The 13,932-nt window shown below is 41.9% G+C and overlaps 1 protein-coding gene across 1 annotated transcript; it reads left to right on the top strand.

Annotated features, from left to right (window-relative positions):
* Positions 1 to 568: 568 nt before the first annotated feature.
* Positions 569 to 2,963, top strand: LOC129350469 (uncharacterized). Its single transcript, XM_055017036.1, has one exon. The coding sequence runs from the start codon at positions 569 to 571 to the stop codon at positions 2,735 to 2,737; it is 2,169 nt and encodes a 722-aa protein (XP_054873011.1). The 3' UTR covers positions 2,738 to 2,963.
* Positions 2,964 to 13,932: the final 10,969 nt, after the last annotated feature.

The raw sequence follows: 13,932 nt of genomic DNA, 5'->3' as shown, positions 1-13,932 counted from the left end.
ACACCTCAATGCAATTTTACATAAACTTCGTGGAACATGAGCCTGTTAGATTTTAAAGTTAAATACGCCACCCAGCGGCTGTGAATGTCATTAGTTCAAAGGTGTTACATAAAATAACGCTCAATACATAGAAATAGACTAGAAAGTATAAATTTTAAATTGTTTGATTCTAAATGAATACATACATACTAATGTAGAAAGACTTCTATCTATCTATCTATCTATCTATCTATCTATCTATCTATCTATATATCTATCTATCTATCTATCTATCGTCACTTAGATTTATGTCCACAAAAAATGGAGAATACAGCTTTCAAGCTGAGCATATACTTAAGAGATTGATGACTTTAAGTAAAACTTCCATATCTCATCACCTTTAAAATAGCAATTGCAGTTATATTCCAATTTTCTTTTGAGCAGCATTTTGCTTTTTGACATCAGCTGGTGAATCAGAATCTTCTTTGTCTGAATGCACCACATAGATTTGTATGACCAAAAGGTGGTGCATCAACTTTCCCCGGCACTAAACTGAAGTTTAGCGCCATCTGTGAACTGAAGTTCACAGATGGCGCAGCATGCTAAGGGCAAAGAAAGGCAAACACGGAAATTTCAGAACCTTGAGTCCCGGTTCTATAGTTCCAGGGGGGAACAAGAATGGGCCAAAATACAGAGCTCTGAAGGAAGGACTGGCGGCAGTCCTTCCCAGGCGGCCACACAGAGCAAAACAGCGGAACTGGACACCTATGACAAATGGGTTAAGAATTTGTCAGACAGAGAGCTCACTCCAGCCGAGTGGGGGGTCCTTGCCAAAGGACTGAACTTTGCAGTCACACCAGATGAGTTACCGGTGGTGGACTTGGTGACGGCCACAGAATCGGCCATTAGGAACAATAGGTTGTCAGAGACAGAGGCGGAACAGATCAGGCTTAAGGTGTCGGCAGCACTCTCCAGTGCCAAGTTACCCCCGTCCAACATCTCCGCACAGGAGAAACGGGCACTGATAACTCTGCAGAAGGATCCCAACATCACAATCCTACCTGCAGATAAGGGGAGATGTACTGTTATCCTTAACACAGCTGACTATCACTCAAAGGTCAGCAGCCTCCTATGTGACTCAACAACTTATGAGACCCTAAAACGAGACCCCACCAACACCTACAAACTCAAAGTGGTTAACTGCCTGCAAAAACTGGAGAAAGGTCAGATCATCGACCGGGCCCTGTACTACAAACTCTATCCAGGCGATGCTATCCCTTGCATATACGGGCTGCCAAAAATTCACAAAGAGGGCGCCCCTCTGAGACCAATTGTAAGCAGCATCAACTCTGTGACATACAACATTGCTAAGTATCTTGCCACCATCCTTTCCCCATTGGTGGGGGACACCCCCCACCACATAAGGAACTCGATGGACTTTACAAACAAGGTCAGAAAAATCAGCTTAGACCCTGAGGAAACTATGGTTTCATATGACGTGACTTCGCTTTTTACTTGCATTCCCACTGGAGATGCAATACAGACAGTAAAGAGAAAACTGTTGCTTGACAACTCTCTGTCTGAGAGGACCAACCTCTCCCCCGAACAGGTGTGTGACCTCCTTAACCTTTGCCTCAGCACCACTTATTTCCAGTACAACAACGGTTTCTACAGGCAAAAACACGGCTGTGCCATGGGATCCCCTGTATCCCCCATTGTAGCTAACCTGTACATGGAAGAAATGGAGATTGTGGCACTGAGAACATTCAGTGGCCACTCCCCGAGGCACTGGTTCAGATATGTGGATGACACATGGGTCACCATCAGGAAGGGTGAGGTCGAACCTTTCACAGAACACCTCAACTCGGTGGATAAAAACATCAAGTTCACAAGAGAGGATGTCCAAGACAACTGTCTGGCGTTTCTAGATTGCGTGGTACGCATTGAAACCAATGGGGAACTCAACATTGAGGTCTACAGAAAACCCACTCACACAGACCAGTACCTCCTGTTTGATTCACACCACCCACTAGAACACAAGTTGGGGGTGATCCGTACCTTAAAGCACAGAGCACAGAACATCCCATCAGAAGCAGATGGAAAAAGAAGGGAACACAAACATATTCACTCTGCTCTTCAAACTTGTGGCTATCCAAACTGGGCTTTTATCAAAACAGCAAAAAAGCGCAGGGAGGATAAGAAATACAAGGACCACAAAAAGAGAAACAACATTGTCATCCCCTATGTGGCAGGAATTTCAGAGAAACTCAGGAGGATCTTTAACACCCACCAGATCCCAGTACACTTCAAGCCCAGCAACACTCTGAGGGAAAAGCTGGTCCATCCCAAGGACAAAATTCCAAGGGAGAAACAGAGCAATGTGGTGTACGCAGTGCAGTGCAATGAGGAATGCTCTGACCTGTACATTGGAGAGACTAAGCAGCCATTACACAAGCGCATGGCACAACACAGGAGGGCCACGACCACAGGCCAGGACTCAGCAGTCCACCTCCACCTCAAGGAGAAGGGGCACTCCTTTGATGACCACAAGGTGCGCATTCTAGCCAGAGAGGACAGATGGTTTGAGAGAGGGGTAAAAGAAGCCATTCATGTCAAACTAGAACGGCCATCTTTGAACAGAGGAGGGGGCCTCAGACACCACTTGTCTCCCACTTACAACGCCGTTCTTAGAGTCCTCCCAAGGAGGTGCAGCCATCTGTCCCACTTGCAGTCAGGTGACCCCCAACCACCCTCCTAGAGGGCTGGGAGGGGTAACGACCGCCCATCAAAGGCTAACGACTCACATTAACACCTAACGAGTCTGTTGGTTTCGGGTCTTTGTCCACTTGTTTTTGCCACCACCCTCCTGGTGGATAAATATCTGGTACTCCCCACCAGGCTTTCAGAACTGAAGAAGCCTCTTGGATGAGAGGTGAAACGTTTTCGACTCACACGAGGTTAGTCCAGTTGCCATAACTTATGCTTGCTTGAGACTTATCATGACCTGGATGACTGAGAACATCCACAGATTTAAGTTTAGGGTCTTTGTTTTGAGATATACAGTAACTTACTTTAAAAGTAATGAATCATTCAAGTCGGCCCTAAACCACGATCTGCATGCATCAGTGACCACGTATGCAAAATGTGGTTTGTACATAATGTTTTCCATTTGATGTATTTTAAATTTCAACATTTCAGTGATTTGGTTTCCATCTGTGTGTTAAAATATGCTTGACAGGTTGGAGAAATAGCAGAATAAAGGCAAACATGACAATATAGGCTTTCAGCACAAAATTGGATCATCACACTAATCCCATGCAGTTCAGTTATGTAAATATAATAAATTAATATACTCAACTATCCACAAACAAATTCTTATAGCTGCATCACTGGCAGCGACTGAGAGATTACATTTGTGCACACTAACAGAAGCCAAGCCCTCCTAATGGGAAATGAACACTTTTTTTGGGACAAGAACTTGAAGGTGGGGTAAATGTAAAGCCTGGTAAACCATTATATTGTAACAAGAACCTGTGCGTCGTTAAAGTAAGTTAAAAGCCTCTTTGAAAAGGAAGGTCTTCAAGTGTTTTTTAAAAGCAGCCACTGTCTGTGAGGTCCTGAGGTGGCTGGTAGGAAGTTCCACAGACGTTGCACAGCAATGGTATGGAGCTTGGTTCTGGGAGCATGTGTTACACCTGGTTGGGGTTTGCTGAGTGAGGAGTTCTTAGAGGTATGGTGGGGTATTTCCATTAATGTGTTGATGAATGATGAGAGTGACTATATAATTTATTTTGGCAGTGATAGGAAGCCAGTGAAGCTTGAAGAGTATTGGGATGATATGTAAATTTTTTCTGACTCTGAGTAGGATCCTAGCAGTGCTGTTCTGAATCAGTTGGAGCTTGTGAGGACTTCTGCTGGGGATCCCAATGCGGAGGGCATTGCAGTAGTCCAGCCTGAAGGAGATGAAGGCGTGGACGAGCTTCTCAGCGTCGGATACAGTGAGGGAGGGAAGGAGCTGGCAATATTCTTTAGGTGGAAAAAAAACAGGATTTACACAGATGTTTTTTTTTTTTGTAATTGAAGTTTTTATTCCATGTTTTTACATTTTAACCACAGAACACAGACAAAAACACCCAAACAACAAAATGTGAGGTTCAGTACAAAACCAGCTGTCGTGATGCATTAAGTTTGTATTCAGTTTGTAGACAGGAAGGTGCAAAAATTGTCCCATTGTTCCATCGCGTCTTCATTCCTAGAGGTTAGTCGTCCTAACATCTTCTCACAGGCCACATTCTCAGTCATTTTTTCTTTCCACATTTTCAGAGTTGGGGAATGAGGATCCTTCCATAACTTTAGGATCAGACATGCACATGTCACAAGAGCAGTATTTAAAACTCTAAAACTATGTCTGTTTAACAAGGGCACCTCTGTTCTATCTCCTAATAAACATAGTCTAGGTGATTTGGGTACATTACAAGATAACCAACTCTGCATATAACTTAAAACATTGTTCCAAATCGGAAAAACCAAAGGGCACTCCCACAGAGCATGCATCAAAGTACCCTGAGCTTTCTGACATTTCCAACACAGATCATTTCTGCTAATACCCATTTTATAAAGTCGAGAGGGGGTATAGTAATATCTATTGAGAATTTTATATTGAATGAATTTTCCCTTGGCTTCTCTAACATATAATCCACAATTTGACATAATTGAATCCCAAATATCGTCATCTATAAAACAATGTAAATCTTTTTCCCATATTGCTTTTAGACTTTTAATTGTGTTATTATTTGCCCAAGGGCAAACGTTATACCATTTAGAGGCTTTACACAGTAGTGGAGGTAATAGCAGAAATGTCTCTACTGGGGTTCTCTCCTGTGATTTATATTTTCCTTTTAAACAATCCCGTATCTGTAAATACTTCCAAAAGTGGCCATGACCCTCTAATTTGAATTTCTGCTTGATTTCATTAAATGTCATAAAGACATCGCCCTCAAATAAGTCACCAACAGTTCTTATACCTTTTCGTAGCCATTGTGCCCAGTAGATAGACTGTTTGCCAATCTTAATTTTGGGGTTGTTCCATAAAGACGAGTACCTCATGACATACGGATCAAGCTTGTATTTTCTATGTACCTCCAGCCATACCATTTTGGAAAATTTTAAGATTGGATTTTCAAACTTGTCTTTGTTCAACTTTTGAGATAAAGTTTCGATTGGCGTAAATGGAGAAGTAAGTTCCTGTTCAATTAAAATCCAATCCAGGTCAACTTTCCCCGCCCAATGTTTGGCTAGTCTAGACATTTCGAAGGATATACTGTAGTGTTCCACATTGGGCAGGGCTAAGCCCCCTTCCTTTTTCGGCTGACAGAGTCGACTTAGGTTAATGCGTGGTTTACGACCATCCCAGAGAAAGTGTTTTATCATGTTATTGTAATTTAATAATAGTGGCTGGGGGATACATATTGGTAACATTCCGGTATAGTAATTAATAAGTGGGGTTATGACCATTTTCACTGCATTTACCTTCCCCCATAATGTCAAATTTAATTTACTCCATTTATCCAAATTTGTCTTAATTTTGTTTATCAATTTGCCCATGCTGTCAGCCAAAATATCCTCAATGTCTGGGTCCAACTCAATTCCTAGATACTTCATCCCTTTATGCATCCACCTGAAATTGAAACCAGACACAGAGCCGTGACTGCAAGTTTGAGAGACTGGCATGGCTTCAGATTTTTGCCAATTAATTTTATACCCAGAGTACATTGAGTATTCATCAATAACCTCTAGCAGAGTTGTAATAGAGTTAGCAGGGTCTTTACTTAAAACCAAAATGTCGTCTGCGTATAAAAACAATTTGTGTTCCCTTCCTCCCCCCAACACACCTCTGATTAGTGAATTTTCTCTAATTTGAATAGCCAAGGGCTCTAGAAAGATGGTAAATAAAAGAGGGCTTAAACTGCACCCTTGACGGGTCGATCTGGAAATATCGAAAAAATGGGAGAGTACCCCGTTAGTAAAAACAGCTGCCTGTGGCTTGGAATACAGAATCTTAATCCAGTGACAAAAATTGTCACCCAAACCAAACCTTTTCAGAGCAGTAAATAAAAAAGACCATTCTACCCTGTCGAACGCTTTTTGGGCGTCTAAAGATATGGCTAACACAGGATCAACGTTGTTTTTGTTCAACCATAAGAGATGTAACAACCTTCTCATATTATCAGATGCAGATCTGCCCTTGATAAACCCAACTTGGTCTTTATGTATAATTTGTGGTAACCCAGTTTCTAATCTTGTTGCTAGTATTTTAGATAATATTTTACAGTCAACATTTATTAAACTTATTGGTCTATAATTGGCTGGGTCCGTTACGTCTTTGTCAGTCTTCGGGATAAGTGATATTATTGCCTGATTAAAACTTGGAGGAAGCAGCCCATGTTCAAAAGCTTCATGAAATACTCTTGTTAAAAATGGGCAGAGTGTGTCTGTAAATCTCCTGTAAAATTCAGCCGGAAAGCCATCAATCCCCGGTGACTTTCCAGTTTTCATTGCATTAATTGCCTTCTTTACTTCTTCCTCTGTTAAGGGGGTTTCCAATTTGTCCTTTTCTTCTTGTGAAATCTTTGGTATTGTTATTTTATCAAAAAATTCATCTAGTTGTTTCGTGTTAGTCTTATTTTCAGATGTATAAAGGTTTTGGTAGAATGTTTTAAAAACTGTGTTAATATCAGATGACGATGTAACTAACTTATCATCTTTTTTAATTGCTGTAATAACATTTTGGCTATCTATTTTTTTAAGTTGTCTTGCTAATAGTTTCCCTGTTTTTTCACCATTTTCATAGAAATGTGTTTTAAGCCGGAAAAGTGCATACTCTGCTTTCTTGTTATATATGTCATGAAGATTATATTTAAGTTTACAGATTTCTTTAAATTTAGTTTCGTTGAATTTTTCAGCTAATTGTTTTTCAAAAATACATATTTTTTCCTCCAAAGTTTTAATCTTGTTCTTATTTTCTTTAATTTTCTTTGAGCAATAACCCAAACATTTTCCCCGGACAAATGCCTTGAGAGCATCCCACACTGTGGCTAATCTATCAGTAGACCCAACATTCACCTGTAAAAAATATTCTATATCTTTTTGTAGAGATAGCACAAATTGTTCATCCTGCAGTACACTTGTATTTAGTCTCCATCTACCTCTATTGACTCTCTCCGTTTGCAAGTTTATACGTAATTCTACAGGAGCATGATCGGTTAAGGCAATGACACCTATTTTACTGTTCACCACTAGATCAACACATGCATTGGAGATCAAAAAATAATCTATTCGGGAGTATGTTTTGTGTGAATGAGAATAAAATGTGTACTCCTTTTCCAAGGGATGAACAAGTCTCCAAATATCTTCCAGGCCAATATCTTCTCTTAGAGATTTCAAAGCCAATCCTGTTTTAGTTGTTAAGGTTGTATTGATGGTGCTTCTGTCTATATATTCATCTAACACATTGTTAAAGTCTCCACCTAGCAAGATATGTCCCTCTATGTTCCCCAACATCTCATTGATTTTGTAAATAAATTTAGGTTCATCTCTATTTGGGGCATAAACATTACACAATACTACTTTTACACCATTAATAAGTGCTTGGAGACACAAAAGTCGCCCATCTTCATCCTTAAATTGTTGCAGTAGAACAAAATGTAACTTTTTATGTATAAGTATCATAACACCACGACTTTTGCTTGAAACCGAATTATGAAAAATTTTGCCCACCCAATCTCTCTTTAATTTCACTGCTTCATTTTCATTTTCAAAGTGAGTTTCTTGAATGTAAGCAACGTCAGTGTCATGAGACTTAAGATAATTCAGTATTTTCTTACGTTTAATTGGTGTGCTGCAGCCATTTATGTTCCATGAAACTATATTTATTCCTGTGCTACCCATTACTCCACATTTAAACGCTCTGTACCTCCCTGTCTGAAATAATTAAACATACACCGACAGCTTAATGTGAACCAAAATATAAACAAAATTAGTACCTCACATTGAACGCTCTCAAGAGAAAAAACAAAACAAAAAATAAATGGCGCTGTTCTAAAAAGGAACATGACAGCGCACATGCCCAATAGGCGAAGCTTCAAGTAGTCTCTGGTCCGTGCGGGTCCCGCAGACAGCGTCCTCGGCTCCTCCAGCTGCCCAGGCTGCACCCCAGTGATCCTGTCCCCGTCATTTGGAATTATTTCTGGACTCTCTCCTGTCCGCTACTTTTACATCCTCGTCAGGCCAGTTCACTCTCAATGTAGTCACGTACAAATCTCTGAGCTTCCTCCACATCATCGAAGCTCTTTCGCTGTCCTTTCCATGTAAATTTGAGTGTTGCGGGATGTGCCAGCGTGTGTTTCACCTGATGCTGCCAGAGCGTTTTCATCACTGGGAAGAATGGTTTCCTTTGCTTTGCGCGTTCTGCAGTCATATCCTCGTAAATCGACAGGCGGCAATCATTCCAGGTAAAACCTTTCTTTTGTTTAGCAACAGTCAGGACTTTATGACGTGCAGTGTAGCGGAGAAATCTTATCATTATGATGCGAGGTGGCTGGTCCGGTCCGGGGCGGGGTTGTAAACTTCTATGGCATCTCTCGATTTCAAACTCTGCTCCGGTTAGACCCAGGCCATCAGAAAGGATCTTCTGTACATAATCACTCAAACCTCCGCCAGTCTCTGAGCCTTCTTTCAATCCAATAAGCCGTACATTCTTTCTGCGACTTCGATTTTCTTGATCTTCAACTCGAGCCCAGAGGTGCTTGAGCGTTTTAGCGTATGCGCTGTTGTCCTGAGCCATAGTAGTTACCTTGTCTTCGATATCCGAGATGCGGCCCTCGGCTTCGGCCATCCGGACCTGGGTCGCACTCAGAGTGTTCTTAAGTTCAGCCATATCAGACTTAATAAACGACACATCAGCTGCTACTCCAGTCATAATTGCTCCCATTTTTGTCATCTCCATGAATAAGGCGCTCATATCCGTGTTTGGAGTTTCTCCGGTGTCAGCAGTGTTAGCATTAGCAGTGTTAGCTGTAGGAGAGCTAGCAGTAGCATCCCCAATGTTCATCGTTTGCAAACGAGTCTGAACATTCTTTTTCTTCAAATTTGCAGTCATCCTCCACAAAAACGTCGAGAACCCTGCCTTGAAATTACGTTTGGAGAGAGTTTTAGTTGCCAAAAAATAGAATTAGGTTGACGGGGTTCAGAGCTCTCCTACGGCGCAGCCATTCCCTGATACCTCACCACGTGACTCCTTACACAGATGTTTGATATGGTTAGGTGATGGTCCAGTCTCACACCAAGGTTGGTGAAAGCAGATGAAAGGGGTATATTTTGTTCAGAATAGGGGGTGGTGGTTATGGAGGAGGACTGTAACTTGTGAGGGGTGAGGAGTATGGCTTCGGATTTAGAGCAGTTTAGTTGAAGGAAATTGTGATTCATCTATGCCTTTATCTCTTCCAGGCAGGTGGTGAGTGTTGAGAGTGGTGATGATGATGATCATGACGGAGCAGTCGAAGAGGTTGAGTCAGTCCTGAGGTACCACTGGGTGTCATTGGCATAGCAATGCAATGAAATTCCATATTGGCCGATGACTCGGCCAAGAGGGAACGTGTATATGATAAAAAGTAATGGACCAAGGACAGACCCTTAATGGACACTGCAGGTAACAGGAAGTGTGTCAGACCTTACAGTTCCCATGCTGACAAACTGGATCCTCCCAGAGAGGTCGGATGCAAACCAATCCAAAGCAGAGTTTGAAAGTCCAATATCTGATGATATTGCACACAGCTTGGAGGTGCTTGAGCAGAATGAGGTGGTCAGTGGTGTCAAACGCAGCTGTCAGGTCGAGGAGGATGAAGAGGGAAGGAGATCGACATCAGCTGCCATGAGAAGATCATTAGTGACATGGACCAGAGCAGATTGTGTGCTGTGAACAGAGCGGAAACCTGACTGGAATTTTTCATACAGGTCGTGTAAATGCAGATGATCCTGAAGCTGAGCTGCAACAGCCTTTTCCAGCACCTTGGATATCAACGGGAGGTTGGAGATGGGCCTGTAGTTGGCTGGGACTTCTGGGTCAAGGGAGGGTTTTTTCACAAGTGATTTAATGGCAGCTGCTTTGAATGCAGATGGAACATGGCCAGATTGTAGAGAGAGGTTTATTATTGAAGTGATGAGGCGAACTATGGCAAAGAGGTTTGATTTAATCAGTGTTGTGGGAAAAGGGTCCAGGAGGCAGGTGGATGGTTTCATTTTCCTGATGAGGGCTTCCGTTTCACACTGTGAGATCTCAGAGAAACGCTGGAGAAGGTGGAGGACTGTACGCTATGAGCAGGATGGCAGTGTATCTGGAGCTGGATAACTGGAAAGATGCGAGTGAACAGTGTCGATCCTAGCTTTGAAGAAGGTGAGGAATGTGTTGCACTGCTCCTCTGAGTACGTGTGTGTTTGGGACTGAGGTATTTAGAGATGATTTATTGTAGAAAAAAGTGGCTGGGAATTTCCAGGACTGTTATTGATGATATTTGACTAGAACTGAGACAGAGCATCCTTGAGTGACTTTGCATAGGCTTTTTGATGGTCTTGAAATGCTAACCTATGAACAGAGAGACCAGATGTTTTAGCACACTGCTCAAGGGCACAGCCAGCAGTCTTGAGTTTCTGCAGCGTGCAGGTGTACCAGGGTGCTGAGCGTGAAAAAGACACAGTTCAGGTTCTAAGAGGGGCATGGAGATCCAGGAGATTACTGAGAGATTTGTTGTAGTAGTCCACTGATTCATTAATTGAAGAGAAGCGGACAGAGACTAGATGCAAGAGATCTGAGGAAAGCACATCAGGATTGATGTTTTTGAATTTGTGAAAATGGATTTAGGCTTGGTGAGGAGAGGAGAAGAATGACAATGACTTCATACAAACAAAAGAAAAATTAAGTTTAGTTCTTTCATTTTTTTTCTAAATATGTTAATTTTGCCAACTGTCCTTTCCATAAGTTTGTCTGATATCACTCATTTAAACTGAGCACAGACTAAATGCTTCACTTGATGAAGCATATAGTCTTTGCTAAAGACAACAATTTCTATCTACTTGTATACTACTTGTATAGACAACAATTTTTATCTACTGGTGCTTTTTTGTCTGTGTCTTTTCACTTTTCCCCCACTTTGTCTGCAGTTCATTTGTAAACCAAAGTAACAACCTAAATTTGTTGTCAGTAGAACAATGTGGCTTCCGACTTTCATGTTTTTGTCAATTTCAGAGTACTTTATAATGTTTTCCGTTGGATTCCCTTCCTGTCAGTGGAGACCCAGCAACCAGGGACCAGCTGATGAGCCTCTGACAGAGTTTATGTCTGCCACTGGCTGAGAATTAGGTACCAGAGCTGTTTGGCAAAGAGGAGCTGATGGCTAAGGAAGCTGTGGCATTTATCTGGGCTTTAATCTCAGGTGCTTTCCTGGGGCGGTCCTAATGTGAGCCAGTTTCGTCATTGCACTTGATGGTTTTTGCGACTGCACTTGGGGATACATTCAAAATTTTTGCAATTTTCCGGACTGACCTTCAGTTCTTAAAGTAATGATGGACTGTCATTTCTCTTTACTTAGCTGATTGGTTCTTGCCATAAAATGGATTCTAACAGTTGTCAAATAGGGCTGTCAACTGTGTATCAACCTGACTTCTGTACAACACAACTGATGGTCCCTACCCCATGAAGAATGCAAGAAATTCCACAAATGAACCTTGACAAGGCACACCTGTGAAGTGAAAACTATTTCAGGTGACGACCTCATGAAGCTCATCGAGACAATGCCAAGAGTGTGTAAATTAGTAATTAAAGGAAGGGTAGCTATTTTGAAGAATATAAAATATAAAACATGTTTTGACTTTGACATGTTTTGACACTTTCTTGTTTACTACACAATTCCATATGTGTTCATTCATAGTTTTGATGCCTTCAGTGAGAATCTAAAATGTAAATAGTCATGAAAATAAAGAAAAAGCATTAAATGAGAAGGTGTGTCCAAACTTTTGACTGGTACTGTAGTTTGGACAATTTTCTTTTCAAAAATGTAAACAGATATGGTTAGGTGATGGTCCAGTCTCACACCAAGGTTGGTGAAAGCAGATGAAAGGGGTATATTTTGTTCAGAATAGGGGGTGGTGGTTATGGAGGAGGACTGTAACTTGTGAGGGGTGAGGAGTATGGCTTCGGATTTAGAGCAGTTTAGTTGAAGGAAATTGTGATTCATCTATGCCTTTATCTCTTCCAGGCAGGTGGTGAGTGTTGAGAGTGGTGATGATGATGATCATGACGGAGCAGTCGAAGAGGTTGAGTCAGTCCTGAGGTACCACTGGGTGTCATTGGCATAGCAATGCAATGAAATTCCATATTGGCCGATGACTCGGCCAAGAGGGAACGTGTATATGATAAAAAGTAATGGACCAAGGACAGACCCTTAATGGACACTGCAGGTAACAGGAAGTGTGTCAGACCTTACAGTTCCCATGCTGACAAACTGGATCCTCCCAGAGAGGTCGGATGCAAACCAATCCAAAGCAGAGTTTGAAAGTCCAATATCTGATGATATTGCACACAGCTTGGAGGTGCTTGAGCAGAATGAGGTGGTCAGTGGTGTCAAACGCAGCTGTCAGGTCGAGGAGGATGAAGAGGGAAGGAGATCGACATCAGCTGCCATGAGAAGATCATTAGTGACATGGACCAGAGCAGATTGTGTGCTGTGAACAGAGCGGAAACCTGACTGGAATTTTTCATACAGGTCGTGTAAATGCAGATGATCCTGAAGCTGAGCTGCAACAGCCTTTTCCAGCACCTTGGATATCAACGGGAGGTTGGAGATGGGCCTGTAGTTGGCTGGGACTTCTGGGTCAAGGGAGGGTTTTTTCACAAGTGATTTAATGGCAGCTGCTTTGAATGCAGATGGAACATGGCCAGATTGTAGAGAGAGGTTTATTATTGAAGTGATGAGGCGAACTATGGCAAAGAGGTTTGATTTAATCAGTGTTGTGGGAAAAGGGTCCAGGAGGCAGGTGGATGGTTTCATTTTCCTGATGAGGGCTTCCGTTTCACACTGTGAGATCTCAGAGAAACGCTGGAGAAGGTGGAGGACTGTACGCTATGAGCAGGATGGCAGTGTATCTGGAGCTGGATAACTGGAAAGATGCGAGTGAACAGTGTCGATCCTAGCTTTGAAGAAGGTGAGGAATGTGTTGCACTGCTCCTCTGAGTACGTGTGTGTTTGGGACTGAGGTATTTAGAGATGATTTATTGTAGAAAAAAGTGGCTGGGAATTTCCAGGACTGTTATTGATGATATTTGACTAGAACTGAGACAGAGCATCCTTGAGTGACTTTGCATAGGCTTTTTGATGGTCTTGAAATGCTAACCTATGAACAGAGAGACCAGATGTTTTAGCACACTGCTCAAGGGCACAGCCAGCAGTCTTGAGTTTCTGCAGCGTGCAGGTGTACCAGGGTGCTGAGCGTGAAAAAGACACAGTTCAGGTTCTAAGAGGGGCATGGAGATCCAGGAGATTACTGAGAGATTTGTTGTAGTAGTCCACTGATTCATTAATTGAAGAGAAGCGGACAGAGACTAGATGCAAGAGATCTGAGGAAAGCACATCAGGATTGATGTTTTTGAATTTGTGAAAATGGATTTAGGCTTGGTGAGGAGAGGAGAAGAATGACAATGACTTCATACAAACAAAAGAAAAATTAAGTTTAGTTCTTTCATTTTTTTTCTAAATATGTTAATTTTGCCAACTGTCCTTTCCATAAGTTTGTCTGATATCACTCATTTAAACTGAGCACAGACTAAATGCTTCACTTGATGAAGCATATAGTCTTTGCTAAAGACAACAATTTCTATCTACTTGTATACTACTTGTATAGACA

Source organism: Amphiprion ocellaris, chromosome 14, assembly GCF_022539595.1.
Source record: "Amphiprion ocellaris isolate individual 3 ecotype Okinawa chromosome 14, ASM2253959v1, whole genome shotgun sequence".
Lineage (NCBI taxonomy): Eukaryota > Metazoa > Chordata > Actinopteri > Pomacentridae > Amphiprion > Amphiprion ocellaris.
Note: the sequence above shows the minus strand (reverse complement) of the source record. Positions and strands in the feature narration are given on the sequence as shown.

Excerpts from the sequence above, each read along its gene's own strand:
- LOC129350469 (XM_055017036.1), top strand. The coding sequence starts at position 569 with ATGGCGCAGCATGCTAAGGGCAAAGAAAGGCAAACACGGAAATTTCAG.